This window comes from Orcinus orca, chromosome 6 (assembly GCF_937001465.1).
Source record: "Orcinus orca chromosome 6, mOrcOrc1.1, whole genome shotgun sequence".
Lineage (NCBI taxonomy): Eukaryota > Metazoa > Chordata > Mammalia > Artiodactyla > Delphinidae > Orcinus > Orcinus orca.
Window position 1 is genome coordinate 39,667,577 of NC_064564.1, and position 22,896 is coordinate 39,690,472.

The window sequence follows — 22,896 nt, forward strand, 5'->3', positions numbered from 1 at the left end:
TTCACCTGCTTTCTTCTAAGAGTTTTATAGTTCTAGCTCTTAAATTTAGGCAAACATATACTCTTGCTTCTGTCTCTAATATTTCTTCCCAAATAAAATCTGAAAAACAGATTTCATGATTCCAACCTTTATGACCTTTATCAAGTTGCTTAATCTACGTCTCAGTTTAATTATCCCTCAAGGGATAATTTCACAACGTTATTTTAAGAGTTATACGATTAAACATAGCTAGTATAGTGCCTCGCACACTGGTGCTCAATAATCCTACGTATCCTTTCTTTTTTCCTTCCAAGTACTTTCTTTACAGGACCTGCCAGAGTCAGTTATTCTACCTGATTTTACTGTTTTCTTCCTGAGAGTCAAGCCCAGAGCCTCAAATCTCCTTTCTTTGCTTCAGAGGTCTCTCTGGTCCTCTCCTCTCTTACACCTTGTTCTCCTACTTAAGTTCCTGCCTCCACTAAAATCCAGCTTGAAGCCAACTGGGCTACCACGGAGAATACACATTCTAACGGGGTTCGGGGAGGAATGGACAAAGGCGCAGTCCCACAGGGCCCCTGCCTCTCGACCACGTTGGAGGGATCACAACTTAAGGCACACTGAACCCTCAAGGAGGTCAAGGCCAAAGACCTTTGGGCATAAGGGAAGTTACTCCTGAACCTCTCCTTCCAGTTAGAGATTCCTTCCAGGCAGTTCTGAGGAACAGTCTCAGGTCCTCCTGTATATATACAGCGGTCCTCTGTGGGGTCCATCCCCACAGTGCTGGCTCCCGAGGCTCCCCATGTTCCCAAATGCTCTTCCACTGAGACAACACCAGAGACCACCCTTGCCGTCCCGTATGTACACAGCTGGTCTCTCTGGGGCTGGTGTCCTGCACACAGGGACTCCCCGTGGCAGCAAATGCAGAGAGAGCCCTGAGAGTCTCCATTCGCACGTGGGTCTTCCATGGGGGCGGCTCCGCACACCGCTTCCGGGACGCTCCCAAGGGGTAGAGGCAGGGACACTCGTGGCTCATATGCACAGGGACCCCCTCGGGGGCGGCTCCCGTACAACACCTCAGAGTCCGCTGCCCGCAGACCCGCCCCTCACGGTGCCTGCCAGGTCCCCGCCGACCCCGCCCCCGCTTACCGGGACGGCCACGATGCTGGACGCTGGTCCGGCGCTGGCTGACCCTGGCCTACCCGGGTTACCCGAATTACCCGAGCGCTGGGAGCAAGCGGCGCGGGTGGAGCGGCACGGTGAGATGGCGTCAGCCCGCGCGTCTAGAACACACCCACCCTCCGCACCCCACGCGGGTATGGCGCGTCCGCACGCGCAAGACGAACTCCGCGGGCCTGGAGACGTGCGCTCCGCCCCGCCCCGCCCCGCCCTCCTGCTCCTCCACGCTCCTCTCGCGCGCTTCAGTCGGCTACAGCAAGCGGGATGAGGCGCCAAAGGACGGTTGAGGAGCGGCGGCCCGCCCCGAAGAGCTGTGGGTCCGGGTTCCAGTGGGCGCTCCCCACCAGCGCCGCGGCAGGGTTAGTGCCCGCCCGGAGGAGGCGGCCCGGGAGGGGGCTCCTCGGGGGCTGCGGCACCTCCCAGTACCGCCCGCGCCGGGGCGAAGCGTCCGGCCGCCCGCTCCTGCCTGGGGAGGTGAGAATGACTCACCCGGCGGCCTCGATTGAAGCCAGCCTCTCCTACCGAGGCCAGCTGCCCACTCAGGCCTCCGGCCCCACGACCCTGGCATCAGGGCATAGACTTTAGCAGTACCGCACAACGGCGGGTCCAAATGAGCCTCACAAAGCGCTTGACTGGCCCAACTCTTTCTGTGCGCCGCTTTCTGAGATGATTGGTCTTCTGTCTCCATCAGCAAAGCTGTACCCTGATGTGGCCCACTTTTTGCTGCAGCACGCTTGTCCTTCAGACTATCCAGTTAGCCGTTCTGAGGGCTGTAATGTGCATTCCTACCGAACTAGGTACTTTGAAGAAAGTGGGGGTAACAAAAAAAGTTAAAAGTCATGAAGCCCCCCAACAACTAATTATAAAGCAATAACTAAAGAAATACAAACGATATGCTGAGGCTCTTTTTATTTAAATTATTTTTTAATTTTTTAAATATTTTATTTACATTTTAATATACCCCAAGTTTCCAGATGAATTCAGTTTCTATGTCACAAATACAATTCACTTCATCGTGTGGGGAATACAAAGAGGAACTCATTTTGTCCTTACTACCATGAAACTTACCAGTAGGGAAGACAGTACAAGGTCTTAAAGTACAGTGCTATATATTGCTCTCACTTTTAAATGAAATGCCACACACTAAACAGTGTACATATTAAGTAATTTAAACTTCACAACGTCACCATGAAGTACCATACTTTCATTGTTTACATTATACAGATGTAGAAAGTGAGGCACAGAGAGATTAAACAACCTGTCCAAGGTCACCTAGCTAATAAGTGGAATCTGGATATTCTGACTCCAGAGCCCATACTCCTAACCGTTGGTTTTACTGTACAGCCTCCAGGACCATGTTTACAATATGCAGGATCCCAAGTAAATGTTTTTGCAAGGACCCTGATTATGTAAACAATTTGATTAAAATATGTATTATGAAATTCATGACCCCATGTGAAGTATAATATTTTATTAATGAAGATTTGGGGTAATGGGTAAAGAAGTGGGACTTACATATTTGCTTGCTGTCATATCAGTGCACATAAAATTCTTGGTACTAAGAACCATCTCTTTTTGTCTTTATTTCAGATGCATCATTCCTAGCTAATTTCACATCTCACACATGAGAAAAAGGTAATGATGGTATTATTACTCACAAGGTCATAACTTCAGAACCTTTTTGTTTTGAAACAATATAGATCTTCTTGCCTCTCTAGTTTCCTAATACCATTTATTTAACGCTAGTTACATCATTACTTATGCCACCACATCATCCATCTTGCCACCTGTGAATACAGGCTTCTAAAGACTCTTTCATTGGTTGCTACAGTGTTTCATTAATGATGAGCATAAATGCAAATCTTACCCAGAGTATATAGTCAAGTCTGAATGGTAATTTGTTTTCTAGATTGTTAAATTTACCCTTTGGAATTTTATAATGTAAATGTAGAACAATGTACCTCCAACCATGTCTTTTCTTGAATTCCTTAGGCCATAAACACAACATGCCTAGAATAATCTTTTAGTGCTGACTGAACCCCTAGCTTACTCACACTGCTACCAGCAGGGAGAATAGGTGAGAGGCCATTGGCTGGTCAAGAAGAGCAATCCCATGGCACAGGATTATCCATCTGTCTTCCAGCATGACGTAAGAGCAACCAGGGAACAACCCTTCGTGGTAAACACACTCAAAAAACTAGGAGTAAAAGGGAATTTCCCCAGCCTGATAAAGGGCATCTGCAAAAAACCACCACTAACATCACTTAATGGTAAAAGACTGAATACTTTCCCCCCTGAGATCTTGAAAAAGAAAAGAATGTTCATTCTCACTACTTATATTCACATTGTACTGGAGGTTCTAGCCAGGTCTATTAGGCAAGAAAAAGAAGTAAAAGGCATCCAGATTGGAAAGGAAAAAGTAAAACTATATCTATTCACAGAACACATGATCTTATACATAGAAAAGTCGTAAGAAATGCACTTAAAACTACTAGAATTAATAAATGAGTTCAGCAAGATTGCAGATTACAAGCTCAGTATACAAAAATCAGTTGTATTTTTACATACTTTCAATGAATAACCTGAAAATGAAATATTTTAAAACTTCCATTCTTAATAGCATCAGGAAGAATGATACTTAGGAATAAATTTACAAAAGGAGTACGAAATGTACTCTCTGAAAACTGAAAAATTATTGAAAGAAATTAAAAAAGATCTAAGTAAGGATTTTTTTATGAATCACTTCACTATATACCAAAACTAACAGCACTGTAAATCAACTACTATTTTTTTTTTAAGAAATTTAAGGAAAAAAGATTTTTTAAAAAATCTCAGGTTCATGGATTGGAAGACAACGTTATCAAGATGGCAATACTCCCCAGATTGATCTACAGATTCAACACAACACCTACCAGAATCTCAGCTGACTTCTTTGTAAAAATTGACAAGCTGATTCCAAAACACACATGGAACTTCAAGGGACTTTGAATAACCAAAACAATTCTAAAAAAGAATAAAGTAGGAGGACTCACATTTCCCAATTTCAAAACTTATTACAAAGCAACAGTAACTAAGTCAGTGTGTTACTGGCACAAGGAGAGACATATACATCAATGAAATAGAATTAAGAGTCCAGGGATAAACTATCTATGGCCAACTGATGGCCAACTGATTTTTGACAAGAGTGCCAAGACCATTCAATGAGGAAGAATAGTCTCTTCAATAAATGGTGCTGGGGGCTTCCCTGGTGGCGCAGTGGTTGAGAGTCCACCTGCCGATGCAGGGGACACGGGTTCGTGCCCCGGTCCGGGAGGATCCCACATGCCGCAGAGCAGCTAGGCCCGTGAGCCATGGCCGCTGGGCCTGCGCGTCCGGAGCCTGTGCTCCGCCAGTGTGTTCATTACATGAGTCTGCCCTTGTTTAGAAAGACACTGATCCCACTGTCCTATCCACACAAGCACCCTCTGTCAGTAGGTACCAAATCAATAAGTAAACCTGTACTAAATGCCTAGTCTACAAAAAGGCATAAGATTGGCTTTGGCTCTGACTCCTCAGCTCTGAGACAGAGGAGCAAGGGCTGGGTAAGTTGCCGTAGAGGAGTTTGCAGCAGATGGTTTTAATGGCTTAGTGGGATGACAGTGATTGCGGGTTATCTGTAAGGTAAACAGTGCACCAGTTGGAGCTGGTGCCAAGTTTGCTGAATCTGATGATTTTGTCTGGGGCAAGAGGTCAGGCTAATGGGAGACTGAGAAATGTTGCAGCAACAAAAAGGTGGCAGTAGCTGCAGGAAGCAGGAGCTGATTGGGTAGGAGATAAAGTATTCTGTTCACCTTCTCTTCATCCCACTGGTGTGGGAGAGTCCCACCCTAGGGTTCTGGGAATGGCCAAACACACACCTGACACTGGACCTATTCGATTGACAGCAATTTATTAATCACATATATTCACAGCCCAGGGGAGGAGGACACAAAACACCATGTAGTGCCACACTGCGCTGCTCTCAGAAATAGACTGAACAAACGGGCTACAAGAGGCAGGCTTTGTAGTAACAAGAGGGTGAGGTGACCCTTGGTTCCCATGGGAGGATATGATTGGTTTGTTTGAATAACCCACATGCTGTGGGGAGTTGAAGCCCATTAGGTTGAGGACGGGTCGCGTTCAGCTGGTCCAGCTGACAGGGAAACTAGTGAGTAGGGGACTTTTCCCACTGGGCGAGGGGCATATCTGGTGAGAGTAGAACTCATGGTTAGGCCTCTGGGACCCTGTAAGGCTCAAAGATGTCAAGGCAGCACATGAAACTTTAGGCCTTACAATACATATAGGGAAGGAATAAAAGCTATTTTGTAGGTTTCCTGACCTGCTATTTAAAAGCTAATACAAGCTGCTTTTTACTTGTATATTCACCTTATTTGATTTTTATTAACCAATCATTCAGTGCTGTTTGGTAGAAAGTCTTCTTGTTCTTGTATTATGGAATTTTCAAGTTCAAGGAAGTTGTTGAAGGTTAAAATCCATCCCAGGTTCAGGTGGGACTATTCCTAAATTATCTTAAATGTAAGGATCTATTTTGGTTTTGAATAGATAATAAGAAGAGGTTTTTAAAATAACATGTAGTAATTGTTTCTTTGTATTGATTCACTTTGCTGTACAGTATAAACTAACACAATATTGGAAAGCAACTATACTCCAATAAAAATAAATAATAAAACGATGATACTATATATGGGAAACCCTAAAGACTCCACACGAAAACTACCAGAACTGATAAATAAATTCAGCAAGGTAGCAGGATACAAGATTAACATACAGAAATCTGCATTTCTTTACACTAACAATGAAATATCAGAAAGGGAAAATAAAAAACAATCCTTTTTAAAATCGCATCAGGGAGTTCCCTGATGGCCTAGTGGTTGGGATTCCAGGCTTGCACTACCATGGCCCAGGTTCAATCCCTGTCAGAGAACTGAGATCCATCCCACAAGCCGCCAAATAAATAAATAAAAATAAAATAAAATTGCATCAAAAAAATAAAATACTTAGGAATAAACTTGACGAAGGACGTGAAAGACTTATATGCTGAGAACTATAAAACATTCATAAAGGAAACTGAAGATGATTCAAAGAAATGGAAAGATAGCCCATACTCTTGGATTGGAAGAATTAATATTGTTAAAGTGGCCATACTACCCAAAGCAATCTACAGATTTAATGTGATTCCTATCAAGTTACCCATGACATTTTTCACAGAACTAGAACAAATAATCCTAAAATTTATATGGAACCACAAAAGACCCAGAACTGCCAAAGCAATTCTGAGCAAAAAGAACAAATCTGGAGATATAACCCTCCCAGACTTCAGACAATACTACAAAGCTAGAGTAATCAAAACAGCTTGGTATTGGCACAAAAACATATATGGATCAATGGAACAGAACAGAGAGCCCAGAAATGAACCCACACACCTACGATCAATTAATCTTCAACAAAGGAGGCAAGAATATACAATAGGGAAAAGATAGTCTCTTCAGCAAGTAGTATTGGGAAAGCTGGACAGCAGCATATAAATCAATGAAGTTAGAACACTCCTTCACACAATACACACCAAAAAAAACTCAAAATGGCTTAAAAACTTAAATATAAGACATGACACCATAAAACTTCTAGAAGAGAACATAGGCAAAACATTCTCTGACATATAGCAAAGTTTTCTTAAGTCAGTCTCCCAAGGCAAAAGAAATAAAAGCATAAATAAACAAATGGGACCTAATCAAACTTATAAGCTTTTGCACAGCAAGGAAACCATAAACAAAACAAAAAGACAACCTACAGACTGGGAGGATATGTTTGCTAACAATGCGACTGCCAAGGGCTTAATATCCAAAATATACAAATAGCCCATACAGCTGAATACCAAAAAAACAAACAACCTATCAAAAAATTGGCAGAAGACCTAAATAGACATTTCTCCGAAGAGGACATACAGATGGCCAGCAGGCATATGCTCAACATCGCTAATTATTAGAGAAATACAAATCAAAACTACAATAAGGTATCATCTCACACCAGTCAGAATTGGCCATCATCAAAAAGTCTACAAATAATAAATGCTGGAGAGGGTGTGTAAGAGGGAACCCTTCCACACTGTTGGTGGGAATGTAAATTGGTGCAGCCACTATGGAGAACATTATGGAGGTTCCTTAAAAAACTAAAAGTAGAGATACCATATGATCAAGCAATCCCCACTCCTGGGCATATATCCGAAAATCTCTTATTCAAAAAGATGCATGCACCCCAATGTTCATAGCAGTACCGTTTACAATAGCCAAGACATGGAAGCAACCTAAATGTCCTTCAACAGATGAATGGATAAAGAAGATGTGGTAGTTTTGGAACCAAGATGGCAGAGTAGAAGGACGTGCTCTCATTCCCTCTTGCGAGAACACCAGAATCACAACTAGCTGCTGGACAATCATCGACAGGAAGACACTGGAACTCACCAAAAAAGATACCCCACATCCAAAGACAAAGGAGAAGCCACAGTGAGGCAGTAGGAGGGGCACAATCACAGTAAAATCAAACCCCATAACTGCTGGGTGGGTGACTCACAGACAGGAGAACACTTATACCACAGAAGTCCACCCACTGGAGTGAAAGTTCTGAGCCCCACGTCAGGCTTCCCAACCTGGGGGTCTGGCAACGGGAGGAGGAAGTCCTAGAGAATCAGACTTTGAAGGCTACTGGGATTTGATTGCAGGACTTTGACAGAACTGGGGGAAACAGAGACTCCACTCTTGGAGGGCACACACAGAGTAGTGTGCACACCGGGACCCAGGGGAAGGAGCAGTGACCCCAGGGGAGAGTGAACCAGACCTACCTGCTAGTGTTGGAGGGTCTCCTGCAGAGGCAGGGGGTGGCTGTGGCTCACTGTGGGGACAAGGACACTGGCAGCAGAAGTTCTGGGAAGTACTCCTTGGCATGAGCTCTCCCAGAGTCCTCCGTTAGCCCCACCAAAGAGCCCAGGTAGGCTCCAGTGTTGGGTTGCCTCAGGCCAAATAACCAACAGGGAGGTAACCCAGCCCCACCCATCAGTAGTCAAGAGGATTAAAGTTTTACTGAGCTCCAGTGCACCAGAGCAACAGTCAGCTCTACCCACCACCAATCCCTCCCATCAGGAAACTTGCACAGACCTCGTAGATAGCCTTATCCACCAGACGGCAGGCAGCAATCCTGCAGCCTGTGGAACAAAAACCAAATTCACAGAAAGATAGACAAGATGAAAAGGCAGAGGGCTATGTACCAGATGAAGGAACAAGAAAAAACCCCAGATAAACAACTAAATGAAGTGCAGATAGGCAACCTTCCAGAAAAAGACTTCAGAATAACGATAGTGAAGATGATCCAGGACCTCGGAAAAAGAATGGAGGCAAAGATCGAGAAGATGCAGACATGTTTAACAAAGACCTAGAAGAATTAAAGAACAAAGAAACAGATGAACAATACAATAACTGAAATGAAAAATACACTAGAAGAAATCAATAGCAGAATAACTGAGTCAGAAGAACGGATAAGTGACCTGGAAGACAGAATGGTGGAATTCACAGCTGCAGAACAGAATAAAGAAAAAAGAATGAAAAGAAATGAAGACAGCCTAAGAGACCTCTGGGACAACATTAAATGCAACAACATTCACATTATAGGGGTCCCAGAAGGAGAAGAGAGAGAGAAAGGACCAGAGAAAATATTTGAAGAGATTATTGTCGAAAACTTCCCTAACATGGGAAAGGAAATAGCTACCCAAGTCCAGGAAGCACAGAGAGTCCCATACAGGATAAACCCAAGGAGAAACACGCCGAGACACACAGTAGTCAAATTGGCAAAAATCAAAGACAAAGAAAAATTTTTTAAAGCAGCAAGGGAAAAATGACAAATAAATACAAGGGAACTCCCATAAGGTTAACAGCTGATTTCTCAGCAGAAACTCTACAAGCCAGAAGGGAGTGGCATGATATACTTAAAGTGATGAAAGGGAAGAACCTACAACAAGATTACTCCACCCAGCAAGTATCTCATTCAGATTCGATGGAGAAATCAAAAGCTTTACAGACAAGCAAAAGCTAAGAGAACTCAGCACCACCAAACCAAGTCTACAACAAATGCTAAAGGAACTTCTCTAAGTGGGAAACACAAGAGAAGAAAAGGACCTAAAAAAAAAAAAACCCAAAACAATTAAAAAATGGTAATAGGAACATACATATCAATACTTACCTTAAACGTGAATGGATTAAATGATCCAACCAAAAGACACAGGCTCACTGAATGGATACAAAAACAAGACCCATATATATGCTGTCTACAAGAGACCCACTTCAGACCTCGGGACACATTCAGACTGAAAGTGAGGGGACGGAAAAAGATATTCCATGCAAATGGAAATAAAAGAAAGCTGGAGTAGCAATACTCATATCACATAAAATAGACTTTAAAATAAAGAATGTTACAAGAGACAAGGAAGGACACTACATAATGATCAGGGGATCAATCCAAGAAGAAGATATAACAATTATAAATATATATACACCCAACACAGGAGCACCTCAATACATAAGGCAACTGCTAACAGCCATGAAAGAGGAAATCGACAGTAACAAAATAATCGTGGGGGACTTTAACATCTCACTTATGCCAATGGACAGATCATCCCAAATGAAAATAAATAAGGAAACAGAAGCTTTAAATGACACAATAGACCAGATAGATTTAATTAATATTTATAGGACATTCCATCCAAAACAGCAGATTACACTTTCTTCTCAAGTGCACATGGAACATTCTCTAGGATAGATCACATCTTGGGTCACAAATCAAGCCTCAGTAAATTTCAGAAAATTGAAATCATATCAAGCATCTTTTCTGACCACAATGCTATGAGATTAGAAATCAATTACAGGGAAAAAAACGTAAAAAACACAAACACATGGAGGCTAAACAATACATTACTAAATAACCAAGAGATCACTGAAGAAATCCTCAACAAAATACTAGCAAACAAAATGCAACAGCACATTAAAAGGATCATACACCATGATCAAGTGGGATTTACCCCAGGGACGCAAGGATTCTTCAGTATATGCAAATCAATCTATGTGATACACCATATTAACAAATTGAAGAATAAAAACCATATGATCATCTCAATAGATGCATGAAAAGCTTTTGACAAAATTCAACACCGATTTATGATAAAAACTCTCCAGAAAGTGGGCATAGAGGGAACCTACCTCAACGTAATAAAGCCCATATACAACAAACCCACAGCAAACATCATTGTCAATGGTGAAAAACTGAAAGCATTTCCTCTAAGATCAGGAACAAGACAAGGATGTCCACTCTCACCACTATTATTCAACATAGTTTTGGAAGTCCTAGCCATGGCAATCAAAGAAGAAAAAGAAATACAAATTGGAAAAGAAGAAGTAAAACTGTCACTGTTTGCCGATGACATGATACTATACATAGAGAATCCTAAAGATGTCACCAGAAAACTACTAGAGCTAATCAGTGAATTTGGTAAAGTTGCAGGATACAAAATTAATGCACAGAAATCTCTTGCATTCCTATACACTAATGATGAAAAATCTGAAAGAGAAATTAAGGAAACACTCCCATTTACCACTGCAACAAAACGAATAAAATACCTAGGAATAAAGCTACCTAGGGAGACAAAAGACCTGTATGCAGAAAACTATAAGACACTGATGAAAGAAATTAAAGATGATACCAACGGAGAGATATACCATGTTCTTGGATTGGAAGAATCAATATTGTGAAAATGACTATACTACCCAAAGCAATCTACAGATTCAATACAATCCCTATCAAATTACCAATGGCAGTTTTTACGGAACTAGAACAAAAAAATCTTAAAATTTGTATGGAGACACAAAAGACTCCAAATAGCTAAAGCAGTCTTGACGGAAAAAAACAGAGCTGGAGGAATCAGACTACCTGACTTCAGACTATACTATAAAGCTACAGTAATCAAGACAATATGGTACTGGCACAAAAACAGAAATATAGGTCAATGGAACAAGATAGAAAGCCCAGAGATAAACCCACGCACCTATGGTCAACTAATCTATGCCAAAGGAGGCAAGGATATACAATAGAGAAAAGACAGCCTCTTCAATAAGTGGTGCTGGGAAAACTGGACAGCTACATGTAAAAGAATGAAATTAGAACACTCTCTAACACCATACACAAAAATAAACTCAAAATGGATTTGAGACCTAAATGTAAGACCGGACACTATAAAACTCTTAGAGGAAAACATAGGAAGAACACTCTTTGACATAAATCACAGCAAGATCTTTTTTGATCCACCTCCTAGAGTAATGGAAATAAAAACAAAAATAAACAAATGGGACCTAATGAAACTTCAAAGCTTTTGCACAGCAAAGGAAACCATAAACAAGACGAAAAGACAACCCTCAGAATGGGAAAAAATATTTGCAAACGAATCAATGGACAAAGGATTAATCTCCAAAATATATTAACAGCTCATGCAGCTCAATATTAAGAAAACAAACAACCCAATCCAAAAATGGGCAGAAGACTTATATAGACATTTCTCCAAAGAAGACATACAGATGGCCAAGAGGCACATGAAAAGCTGCTCAACATCACTAATTATTAAAGAAATGCAAAACAAAACTACAATTAGGTATCACCTCACACCAGTTAGAATGGGCATCATCAGAAAATCTACAAACAACGAATGCTGGAGAGGGTGTGAGGAAAGGAAACCCTCTTGCACTGCTGGTGGGAATGTAAACTGATACAGCCACTATGGAGAACAGTATGGAGGTTCCTTAAAAAATAAAAATAGAATTACCATATGACCCAGCAATCCCACTACTGGGCATATACCCAGAGAAAACCATAATTCAAAAAGACATATGCACCCCAATGTTCAATGCAGCACTATTCACAGTAGCTATGTCATGGAAGTAACCTAAATGCCCATCGACAGATGAAAGGACAAAGAAGTTGTGGTACGTATATACAATGGAATATGACTCAGAGATAAAAAAAGAACGAAAATTGGGTCATTTGTAGAGACGTGGATGGACCTAGAGACTGTCATACAGAGTGAAGTAAGTCAGAAAGAGAAAAACAAATATTGTATATTAATGCATATATGTGCACTAGAAAAATGGTACAGATGAACCAGTTTGCAAGGCAGAAATAGAGACACAGATGTAGAGAACAAACGTATGGACACCAAGCAGGGAAAGCGGGGCAGGGCGGGGGTCAGTGGTGGTGAGATGAATTGGGAGATTGGGATTGACCTATATACACTAATATGTATAAAATAGATAACTAATAAGAACCTGCTGTATAAAAAACAAATTTTAAAAATTCAAAAATAAAAAAATATTTGCAATACATATGCAAAGAGCTAATTTTCATAATATTAAAAAGTAGTTGTAAATCAATAAGTAAAGATAAATAATCTATTGGCAAAAAATAGTAACAGATAATTAACAAAAAAGGAAATAAACATACAAAAAGGTGCCTAGCCTACCTTAAAATAAATTTGTAAATATACAAGATACATTTATCACTTCTCAGGTTGACAAGGATAAAAAATGTGACATGTATGGGAATAGAGGCACCCTTAGGCAGTTTTGGTGAGGGTACAAATCCATACAACTGGTGGGGCAATTAGGCAGTATCAACATTTAAAATATTCAAACCTCTTTATCCATCAATTCAACTCTTAGGAATTTCTCCTACATATATATTCATACTTGTGTACAATGATATATATATGAGGTTCGTGTCAGCATTATTATTCAGAGCCAAAAAAACTGGAATTAACTAAATTTACATATAACTAAATAACCGAATGTGACATTGAAGATAAATTGTGTTGTAGCTCTATCAAAGAAGACTGTACAGCCATCAAAGAAAAGATACACAAGATATATTCATATTATTAAATAAAACAGGATAAGAAGTGTCTGTAATATGTTTCCATTTGTGAAGAAAAATATATCACTTTATTTATGCCCCCTATGCCGAATCAATTCTGAAAGATACACAGGGAAGGAAAACGGCAGACAAGGGTAAGGAAGAGACATACTACATACCTTCTTCTGCCTTTGGAATTTTGTACCATGTATATGTGTGCCTACTTTTAAAAAAAGCAATTACTTTTAGTTATTGAAATAAAATAAATGCCTCCGTCAAAAGACCTCATCCCTGCTCCTCCAACCTTTCCCCTCAATCCAATCCAGTCCACCCACCTGCACCTCTGCTAGAGGTGGATTGCATTTCTTACTGCCAAATGAACTCCATGGCCCATGCATCTACTGGTAAGTTTCTCTCCTACACACACTCCTTTCACCCACAGCCTGCCCTTAGACATTCAACTCCAATGTCTCTCCACCCAGGAGCCTTCTCTGACTATCCATCGATGCTTTTTCCCCTCAAGAATGGGATGTTGGGCTTCCCTGGTGGCGCAGTGGTTGAGAGTCCGCCTGCCGATGCAGGGGACACGGGTTCGTGTCCCGGTCCCGGAAGATCCCACATGCCGCGGAGCGGCTGGGCCCGTGAGCCATGGCCGCTGAGCCTGTGCGTCCGGAGCCTGTGCTCCGCAACGGGAGAGGCCACAACAGTGAGAGGCCCACGTACCGCAAAAAATAATAATAATAATAAATAAATAAATAATTCCATTGCCGGCTCTTACTTTGTGTGGATTAGTCTTCTTTTGGAGACCAGATAGTGAAGTGTCTTGAAAGTAGGAAGGCAACATGACTAAAATATCTTTGTACCCTTGACACTGCCCAGCTTAGGACTAAGCACAGATTGATGGCTCACCATGCCAGATGGGTGAAGGACTGGATGCTGGAGGAAGGACCAAGTAGTAACTTCAGAGATACTGAGGCCAAGAATTTTTTGGCTGGGAGACCACTTTTACCAGGGAAAGACTCTCAAGGAAATTCAGAAATTTTGAGATATTGGAGTCATATCACGATATCCATAGACAGCCAAGCAGGTAACATAATGTCTAAATCAATAGTCAAGGTGTAGGAGTGATGGATCCTGGGGCTGGTTGGAAAACACCTGTCATTCCTAAAAGTTAGCAAAATCCAGGTTAAAAAAAAAACAAACTCCTCAGGTAAACAGCATATATCCAGAGTAGATATATGGAAGTGGCCATATATTCCAATAATCCTTAGTTGGAAGTGGCCACTTATCTCTGTAGGAAGTCATCTTCCTGAGCAAGTAGAATGCTGTCACATGGGTAGAGGTGCTTTGGAACACAAAACTTTGGATAGTCCTCCAGAAGTGAACCAGATTCATGTGCCTCCATTGAAGGCAGTGTTTACATTCTCTTCCCACCACACAGAATAGAGGCTTCCCTTCCGCCACATATTTAAATTTAAAGATGCTGCCACCTTGGCCTTTCCCTGCCACATCAACTATGGTCCCCTTCATGCACCTCTGGTTTCCCATCACCCACTGCCTGTAACATCAAAGTTCTCCATTCCCAAGCCATACCAGACTCTGCTGTCCCTAAACTCATGTGTGCTTCGCACATATATTTCCAGTACAGGTGGAGGAGTTTATAGAGGTTCCTCTGTCCCAGCCACTCTTCCTCAGTTTTCGGGGGATGGGTGACCAGACAACTGTGGCGAAGGAAGAGCCGAGCTGTCAGGCTGGTGGAGGGTGTGGAGGATGAAGACAAAGTGGGAGCACAGACACTGCCTGTGAGCGGCGCCTTCAGTCCTTACAGACAACCTGACACCCTCATCTGCAGACTGAATCACCAGTGAGCTTCCCTAGACAGGTAAAGGTCTTTGACACCACACCTGCCTTGTGAAACAGGAGGGCTTTGTGATACAGTCTGGTGGCCTGGTTCTGTCATCTGTGAGGCGGAGGCCACAAGGCATAGCACTGGGAGTCATCAGGCACCAGGACCCTGAATGCCTACATATAGGGATGGTTGGTCTCCTTATGCTAATGAGGTTTAGACCATGCTGAGCCTGACTTCTGTTCTGTGGGATTTGGGGTATCCCTTATATACCTATGGCTCCATCTTCATTATTATCCTAATTATCTGGCAAGTGAAAAAGAGTTACCATGGATTAACACTGGAACCTAAAAGGAGCTGCTGCCTGGTAGGGAAACACTATGACCATGGCTGAACCAATCAAGCCTCGGATAAGATACATTCAATTACTCCTTATAGTAATTCTCCTTCTCAGAGCCTAGAAATAATCCTTTGCCAGGCCATCCCTGCAATGTACTCTAATTGAAAAATCAAGAATCTCTCTCTCGGGCTTGGGTTGAGTCCTAGGTAAAATGGAATCCACCTCACTGGATCTCTTCTGACCTCCCAAAATGGGGGATTTTTCTGATTGGTGGACTTAGTAAGCAAAAGCCCTTGGCTGAGAACCACTAACCATTTAATCAGTGCCATTATTCCTCCTGTGTCACACTAAATCCCCTGAAAATATTGTCCTGGGAAAGGGGACAGGAGGTATGGAATGTGGAGAGCCCTGAAGTAAGCACACAATAAATAGAAAAATGAAATATTCAGGTGAAAGGGTGGAGTACAGGAAGGCAATATAGGGCAGTGTATAACATACAGACAAATATATAGAAACAGACTGGGAAATGTATATTTCCTTTGTTTCACTTTAGACATGAAAAAGAAAATCGTGTCCCAGCTTCACACTCTCTTTGACCTTTAAGCGTCACCGGAAAGTCAGACAAAGGGCTAGAGATGCAGCATCAAGAGGTAAAGTCCCAGTCTCTGCTCTGACTCCCCTCCACTGTGGGTGAGATTCCCATGAACCCTGTCCCTCGATGACCCCTGGTGCCAGGAGCCAGGTGCTCTAACCACTGAAGGCTTCAGTTCTCCAAGTTGACAAAATCTGCCAGAAAACTGTTTTGGGTGGGAAATCAGAGTCTGGGAATGTTCCAAAATTCTCTACCTTACCCCTGGGAATGAAGAGTGAGGAAGCAGGGAAGAAGTCCTTAATTGTGTCATTTACTAGTTTTATGTTTACTAGTTTCCACTTCCCTGTGGAAGTCACTTCATCTTTCAGTCTTGTTACCATGAAATGGGCATCTGATGATCCTGCCTCACTCACAGTGTAGTTGTGAAGATCAAATGAGAGCAGGTCCAGGAGAGCACACCATACCTGGTTGAGTGGTACACAGACGTGCCTCACAGCACTAACTGTTGGGGTTTGCGGTCTCCTCTCATTCAGAGGCCTTCAGCTTCCTATAGGATGTCCCTGGGTCCACTCCTGCTCCATGTAACACTGTCACCTGGTTTCTCAGCTAGGAGACTTTCCCAGGAAGAAGCTGAAAAGCCATGGGAGCTGCTCTCTGTCATGAAAAGGTGATCTCCTGCTCTTTGCAGTCTCCCAACTCCCAGCCTGGTCTGTGATCATTTCTCTGCTTGGCCTGGGGCAGGGTTGGGGAGAAGGACAGTGGCTGAGAGGGAGCCAGACAGTGGAGCCTGGAGCACTGGTTGAGAGCGTTGCCAGGGCAGAGGGGGATCAGATATTTCAGGAGAGAGGAGTTTCCTAGTTCTGCTCTGTGCTAGGCTCACAGTGGCCCTGGAATTCAGAATTTCACTAGTGCATAGTTCATAAAAGACTCTACATGGGTTTGCACTCAGCCACAAGACAAGTTTTACAGTCAGGAGGATGGATAATTGAGTGAATAATTTTCATCATTTTCATATTCTCTTTACAGCTACACCCTTTCAAGGGCAGCCCCCTGGACCCTGCTGACATTACCTCCTCTGGTTCTGTCTTCAGCGGGGCAAGTTCCTGGGACAGCCCTCAGACAGGAGCTTGTCATATATTATACCCTTCTTCTCTAGATCTCTAGAGAATGGGGATGGACTCTCAAGAGATGTTGTGTACACCCTTTAATCCCCAGAACACAGAATTCCCAAAAGGATCTCCTTTTCTACAGTTTAGAAATACTGAATACCAGGCTGCGGCCTAAGCCCGAAAAGAGAATGACTCCAGGTTCTACCTGGTGATGTTCCTGGTGCTGCCCCATCAGCTAACCATTGGCTCCCCCATCTACCTGGTTCCTTCTAGTTCAGCTTCTCAACACAGTTCAGCAGGGAACTCACCCACCTCCCAGTCTCTCAAGGCCCTGTGCTCCCAGCTATTGTCTGAGACCTCGCTCAATAAGCCCCAGGCCCTCAGCCCAGCCCACCATAACTTGCCAAATGGCATTTCCCTAGGGGGAAAAAAAAAAAAAGCACATGAGTAAACACCCAGCGGATGCAGGCCTCAGGGTTTACAGGACTAGGGGAGGGCAGGCACAATCTCCAGGCCACACACTTGCGAAGAGGCAGATGTCACTCCATCAGTAACAAACAGTTGCCATGTTTCCCTCCCAGCCGGGGCTGGCTTCCTCAGGAGGGGAGTGTGCAGCAGCTCCTGTGTGCAGATTCCTGCTGCCAAACCTGCGATGCCATGGCTCTGGAGATTCAGCAGGTGGTGGTGGGTGAGAACACCCTGATCTCCCCCACTTCAAGGAGGCTGTCACAGGGCTGCTCTTACCTAGAGATTTTGTCCACGTCTAAAGTGTCTTCTGAGCAGAGACTGGAGCATCGTTCCCCACACTCCAAAGACCTTTCACTTCCATCTGCAACCTTCACAGTGTCAGAGAAATCCTTAACCCAGTCATCTGCCCAGTCAACAGGTGCAGCTAGCATCCGTGATTACTGGGCTGAACACCTCAAGCTAAGGCAGGGATTTCAAGTACCAGAGGTGCCCAGGGGCCCAGAGACTATGTTTTCTTCAAGGTTTGAGGAAACTAAGGTTTCAGTGAACCTGCAGGAGATGATGCAGAGCAACCCCAACCTTGTCTATGGGAACCAAGGCCAGCAGCCCTTGAATTCTCAGGTCTCTCTGCGGACCCTGAACCGAGAAGTCACAGCCCTGACACATGCTATGGCCTTACATATGGTCACTGTCCTCCCTGCCCACCTGTTATTCCTCAGTACTGAAGTCCGGAGGCTTCTTGAGGTACATGTAAAAGGACTGATGCACTTCCAGAGGTGGGGGCTCCCCAGACGTGTGGAAGAGTCCCTGAGGCAGCTTATACCAGATCTGCCATTATTTTACCACCCTGTACGTAACCAACCAGTCTCTTTCATCCAGAATGATACTTCTCAGTTCTCTACTGAGAAATTTGGGACCGTTTCATACCAGAACTGGGGTTCACGTATGGCCGGCCAGCCCAGCCAGGCCTTCTGGGTTTCTAAGTGGTCCATTATGGACCCAGAACAAAGACACTACTACCAGCAAATCCCAGACAATATGGCTCTAGCCTTGCCCTATCCAGCCCTTAAAGAATTAAGTGGCCTTTATCTAATGCCTGGGCAACAGGCTAACGACTCAGTGGGCCATGTGCAGCCGAAATATAGCCAGCCATACTGTGGCCTCCCTTCTCTGCACAGTGAGTCCCGGGTTGACACTTTCTTGGGTTCTCAAGGCCTCTCCATGAACGGGAGCATGTCCAAGCCCCCCTTGAAGCATCCTTTTCTCTTCAAGGAGCTCTCCTTCCTCCCTCTGATGCCTAAAACTCCACTCCAGTCAGCTCCACCCTCTTCTCCATCTTCCCCAAATTGGATTGCTCCAACTGAGCACCAACAAGCTCAGATCAATATCCCGTTTCTGACCCTGGATGAATGTGAAGCCTTGAAGTGGCACCTGCTGCAGAGGCAGCTCCAGCTTCAGTGGGGCTTGCCAGATGTTTTCCAGAGAAATCAGCGCACCCAGAGCCCCGTGCAGTATAAGCCCTGTGACAAAGCCCAGTCTTCTGAGACTGTGACAACTTCCTGGCCAGGGCAGCCCATCTCAGTCCTCACAAGGGAACTACTCTTGTTCCCAGAGCATGCCAGGAGGCTGCTGGAATTCCACCTCCAGTGACAGTTGATTCACCATCGCTGGGGCCTGCCCCAGAAGATCCAGCAGTCCATCCATTTGCTTCTGTCCCCTGCTGACGAGCAGACTCTCTCCTGGAGCAGCACAGCCCTAGACAATGTGAACGTCCCCCATCCTACAGCTCTAGAGGGCACTGGCGTTGGCAACCCATTCCCAGCCGTCAAGGACCCAGTGTCAGTCCCTATGCCGCACTTGTTTGACCAGGCCAAGGCAATATTGCAGAGCTACATCGACTCCAAATGTGGGCAGATTTACCAGGGCAAGGTTCCTGTCTGCGTATGTGGCTCCTGGGAGTGTAGAATTCCTGGGGTCCTGGAATTGGCTCCCTTTACCTGCACCCCAGAAAGCAAGCCCCTAGAACTACAGGCAGCAAATGATCCAGACAAACAACAGAAAATTACACCCTGGATGCCAACGGCCCTTGAGCAGCAGCAGCAAACCTCACCAGGTGCTAACACTGAACACCCTAAGCTGCCCCAAGCCCTGTCCGAGGGAGCCACTGAGACACTGGAGACAGCTTTACGGCACAAGGATCTGGCCTTCTTGTCAGGGATGCCTGCTCTTTATTATGTGGTTCTCTCCACGGCCATGGCCCCAGCAATAACTTCCCAAGCTATGAAAACAGAGATGGTGCCTGGCCTGTCGAATTTCCAGGAGAACCTCTGACTCAGGTGACCTTACCTGAAGAGCAGGGTCTAAGTCCTGGGCCAGGCTTTCAAGATGCCAACGAGACTTGTGCAGACATTGCAGGTGAATTCCAGGCTGAAGTGCAGATGGAAGGAATAATCAAGATGGTGCCTCTAGAAAGCCAGTCAGAGCCTGGGAAGCCATACTCACTCGGGGAACCCATCTTGGCCAAACTAAATTTCCATCTGAGAAAGAAGATCCTAGAGATACAACTGGGAATTCCCCTAAAGGCAAGGGAGTCCTGGGAACAAACTGTAGCAATGCCAGAGAACATATGGACACAGGAGTCTCTTGGGAGTCTAAACAACCACGGAAAAACACTGCTCCAGGAACTCCCCATCCCACCAGATATGCCACGTGCCCTGGATCCAGAATGGCTCCACCTCAAACAACAACTGGCCACTGAGTTAAAGGCAGTGCATCAGAAACAGAAACAACCCAGGTCCAGGGCAGTACCCCATGATTCTGTCCACTGGGCCTCCAAGATCTCACAACCCAGTGGGGACATGACAGAGACCCAGGTGCTCTGTGTTCAGCTGGAGGCCAGTGTGAACAACCCCAGCCTAGAGGAGCCCCAAAGCCCTGACAAGAGCAAGGACTCAGTCCAAGACCCCACACTGGCAGAAAAGAGAGAGAAGCCAGGCAAACCCAAAATGGCAGGGGACCACGGAGAAGGGGATGCCGGGTTTGCAGTCTCTTCCACAAGAGAAAAAAGCCACTCTGCTGAAGCCCAGAGGCCAGAAGGGATGCTTCTGAACAGGACACCCTGCAGCCCCTGGCAACAGAGACATCACTATCACCTTGGTGCTCCCTGTCAGCACAGTCCCCAGCATCACCCTCAGCTTAAATTCCCAGAGATACCTCCTGGAGTCCCTGGGGGGAAAGACTCTGAGAAGAATGACCTGCAAGACAGTCAAGCCAAGCTCAATGTCATCCTCAAACCAGCAAGCGTTCCTGAGAATGTCCAGCCTGTGGTGCCCCAGGCATCATAGGGCCAGCCTTTCCTGGGCCAACTTATTCCAGGTAAGCCATTGCAGGGCCAAACTTTACAAGGTCAGGTTTTACAGGGGCAGATGATGCCAGGCTATACTCACAAGAGGCCCAGCCTTCCAGAATCTGGCTTGAGAAATAAGATGAAATATTTTCTACACTGTATTAACCCCAAAACCAAAGGCAAAGGGCATGAGGAATCCATGTCCTCCCCATGTGAGAAAGTGGCTAACACAAGAAAAGAAAATGTAGCAAAGAGCCTGGCTCCAGCCAAAAGTCCCAAGGGGCGAACTAAGACAGAGGAGACAAGAGGGGACCCAAAGGCCCAATTTCTGCCTACTGAGAAGCAGGTGGGCCTGGCCTTCTTGGATGGTCCCCATTCCCCAGACAGTAAGCTCCGGCACCGCTCCCACTCCCATCAACTCCACTCTGCCTCAGTCCTGGGCATCCCCCGCCGCTGCCCTCGGCCCTGTCCACGAGTGGCTTGTGCCATCCAACCAGGGGACCCGCGCTCACTCTCACCTCTCACCTCAGATGGAAACATTGGTCTGCTCAAGAAGACCCAGTGCATTCGAAAGACTCTGTAGTCTCCTCAACGTCTGCATCCCTTGAAGAGGACTGCTACTGTCATTTTCATTAATGTACAGGTGGGCAGAGTGCCACCCAAAATATACTCTATATCTCTAAGCAGAGAGGTGTCTGTCTGCTCCTCCTCTCTACTGTGGTGTGTTCAAGGAAGGCATAAGGGAGGTAAATGTCCTTTTTATCTAGGGAAGGAGTTTTAACTCACACTTAAGCTGGGTCGCACTCCACACAACAACACCCCCTCCCCGGACTGTGGATAAAGGAACTGGAGCAGAGAAGGAAGGCCCTTGTCTAAGGTACACTGAAGGTAAAGGTCAGGCTTGACTTCTATTATGGCGACCTTGGGCCCAGAGGAGCCATGTGGACATGAGGATAGTACTGTCAAGAAGGAGTGGCCAGGAATCCCACAGGCAAAATTCACTGATGACTTCTATATATGCCCACAATCTGGAGGGGAGTGCCAGTCTTCCAACCTTGAGGAGGCGCTTTGTTTACCAACAGCATGTAGCTAATATGACTAACGTCAAAAGCAAATGGTAGAATCTCCCCTCTCTGCTCCCTGTTGGTTATTCGTTAGATCTTTCTGGAGAACTCACCTAGGAGGCTGCTGTAGCTCTCTTGCCTATATCCCACTTCCACTGCCTAACAGCTGCATGGAATGAATGATACCTGGAATGAAGATCACAGTAGGACATGGAGAGGGGCTTGTCCCCCACCCCCAAGGGTAGGCAGGGACAGAAGCAGAGAGGAAGACCATGTAGATGGGGGTCTGAGTCCCTGAGATAGAAGCTGACATGTTCCTGGGACTTCCCTGGTGGTCCAGTGGGTAAGACTCCACGCTTCCAATGCAGGGGGCCCAGGTTCAATCCCTGGTTGGGGAAGTAGATCCCGCACGCTGCAAGTAAGAGTCTGCATGCCGCAACTAAGAAGTCCGCATGCCACAACTAAGAAACCCGCATACTGCCACGAAGATCCCGTGTGCTGCGACTAAGATCCAGAATAGCCAAAATAAATAAATATTTTTTTTAAAAAGAAGCTGACATGTTCCTGAAGAAGGCATGATAAGAGAAAAGGCTGGTTTGCTATGTACTCAAAAGAAGTTGAGCCAGGAAGCCAACCCAATACCCAAGTGCTTTTAGAGCATGGAGAGGAATAAACTGAGTTTTAGTCTGTTGTCCATCGTGTGATGAAAAGAAGTGAGTTGAGCCTTATTGTCCAAAGGAAATGCAAATTAATTCAAAATTTCTGAACACTCACCCCCCACCCAACAAATCTGTTTCCCAATGTCAGGGATTGGTGTAACTATAAATCCATGTTTTTGCTCAGCCCAAACATGAAGTCAGTCACTGTGTTCTAATCTCGATATATCTCAATTTTGCCCCCTTTCTCCTGTGTTTACTGCCTCTGCTTGTTAGGTTTCTCATCCATAGGTATCTCATTCTTGCCTGAGTAATACAATAGTGTGTTATAACCCCAGGACTTAGGA

General features: G+C 44.7%; 1 protein-coding gene and 1 long non-coding RNA gene across 9 annotated transcripts in view; one reads left to right on the top strand and one right to left on the bottom strand.

The window, feature by feature from the left end:
* The window catches only part of LOC117203385 (uncharacterized), a 117,264-nt gene that overhangs the window by 40,620 nt on the left and 53,748 nt on the right, over positions 1-22,896 (bottom strand). The gene's annotated exons all lie outside the window — the stretch shown is intronic.
* On the top strand, positions 1,148-22,586 carry SPATA31F1 (SPATA31 subfamily F member 1). The gene is given in 7 exon segments (XM_012534907.3): positions 1,148-1,629; positions 2,746-2,790; positions 14,772-15,341; positions 15,919-15,964; positions 16,513-16,573; positions 17,597-19,782; positions 19,785-22,586. Coding segments are annotated over 5 exon segments (4,065 nt in total). The 5' UTR covers positions 1,148-1,629; positions 2,746-2,790; positions 14,772-15,197; the 3' UTR covers positions 21,413-22,586.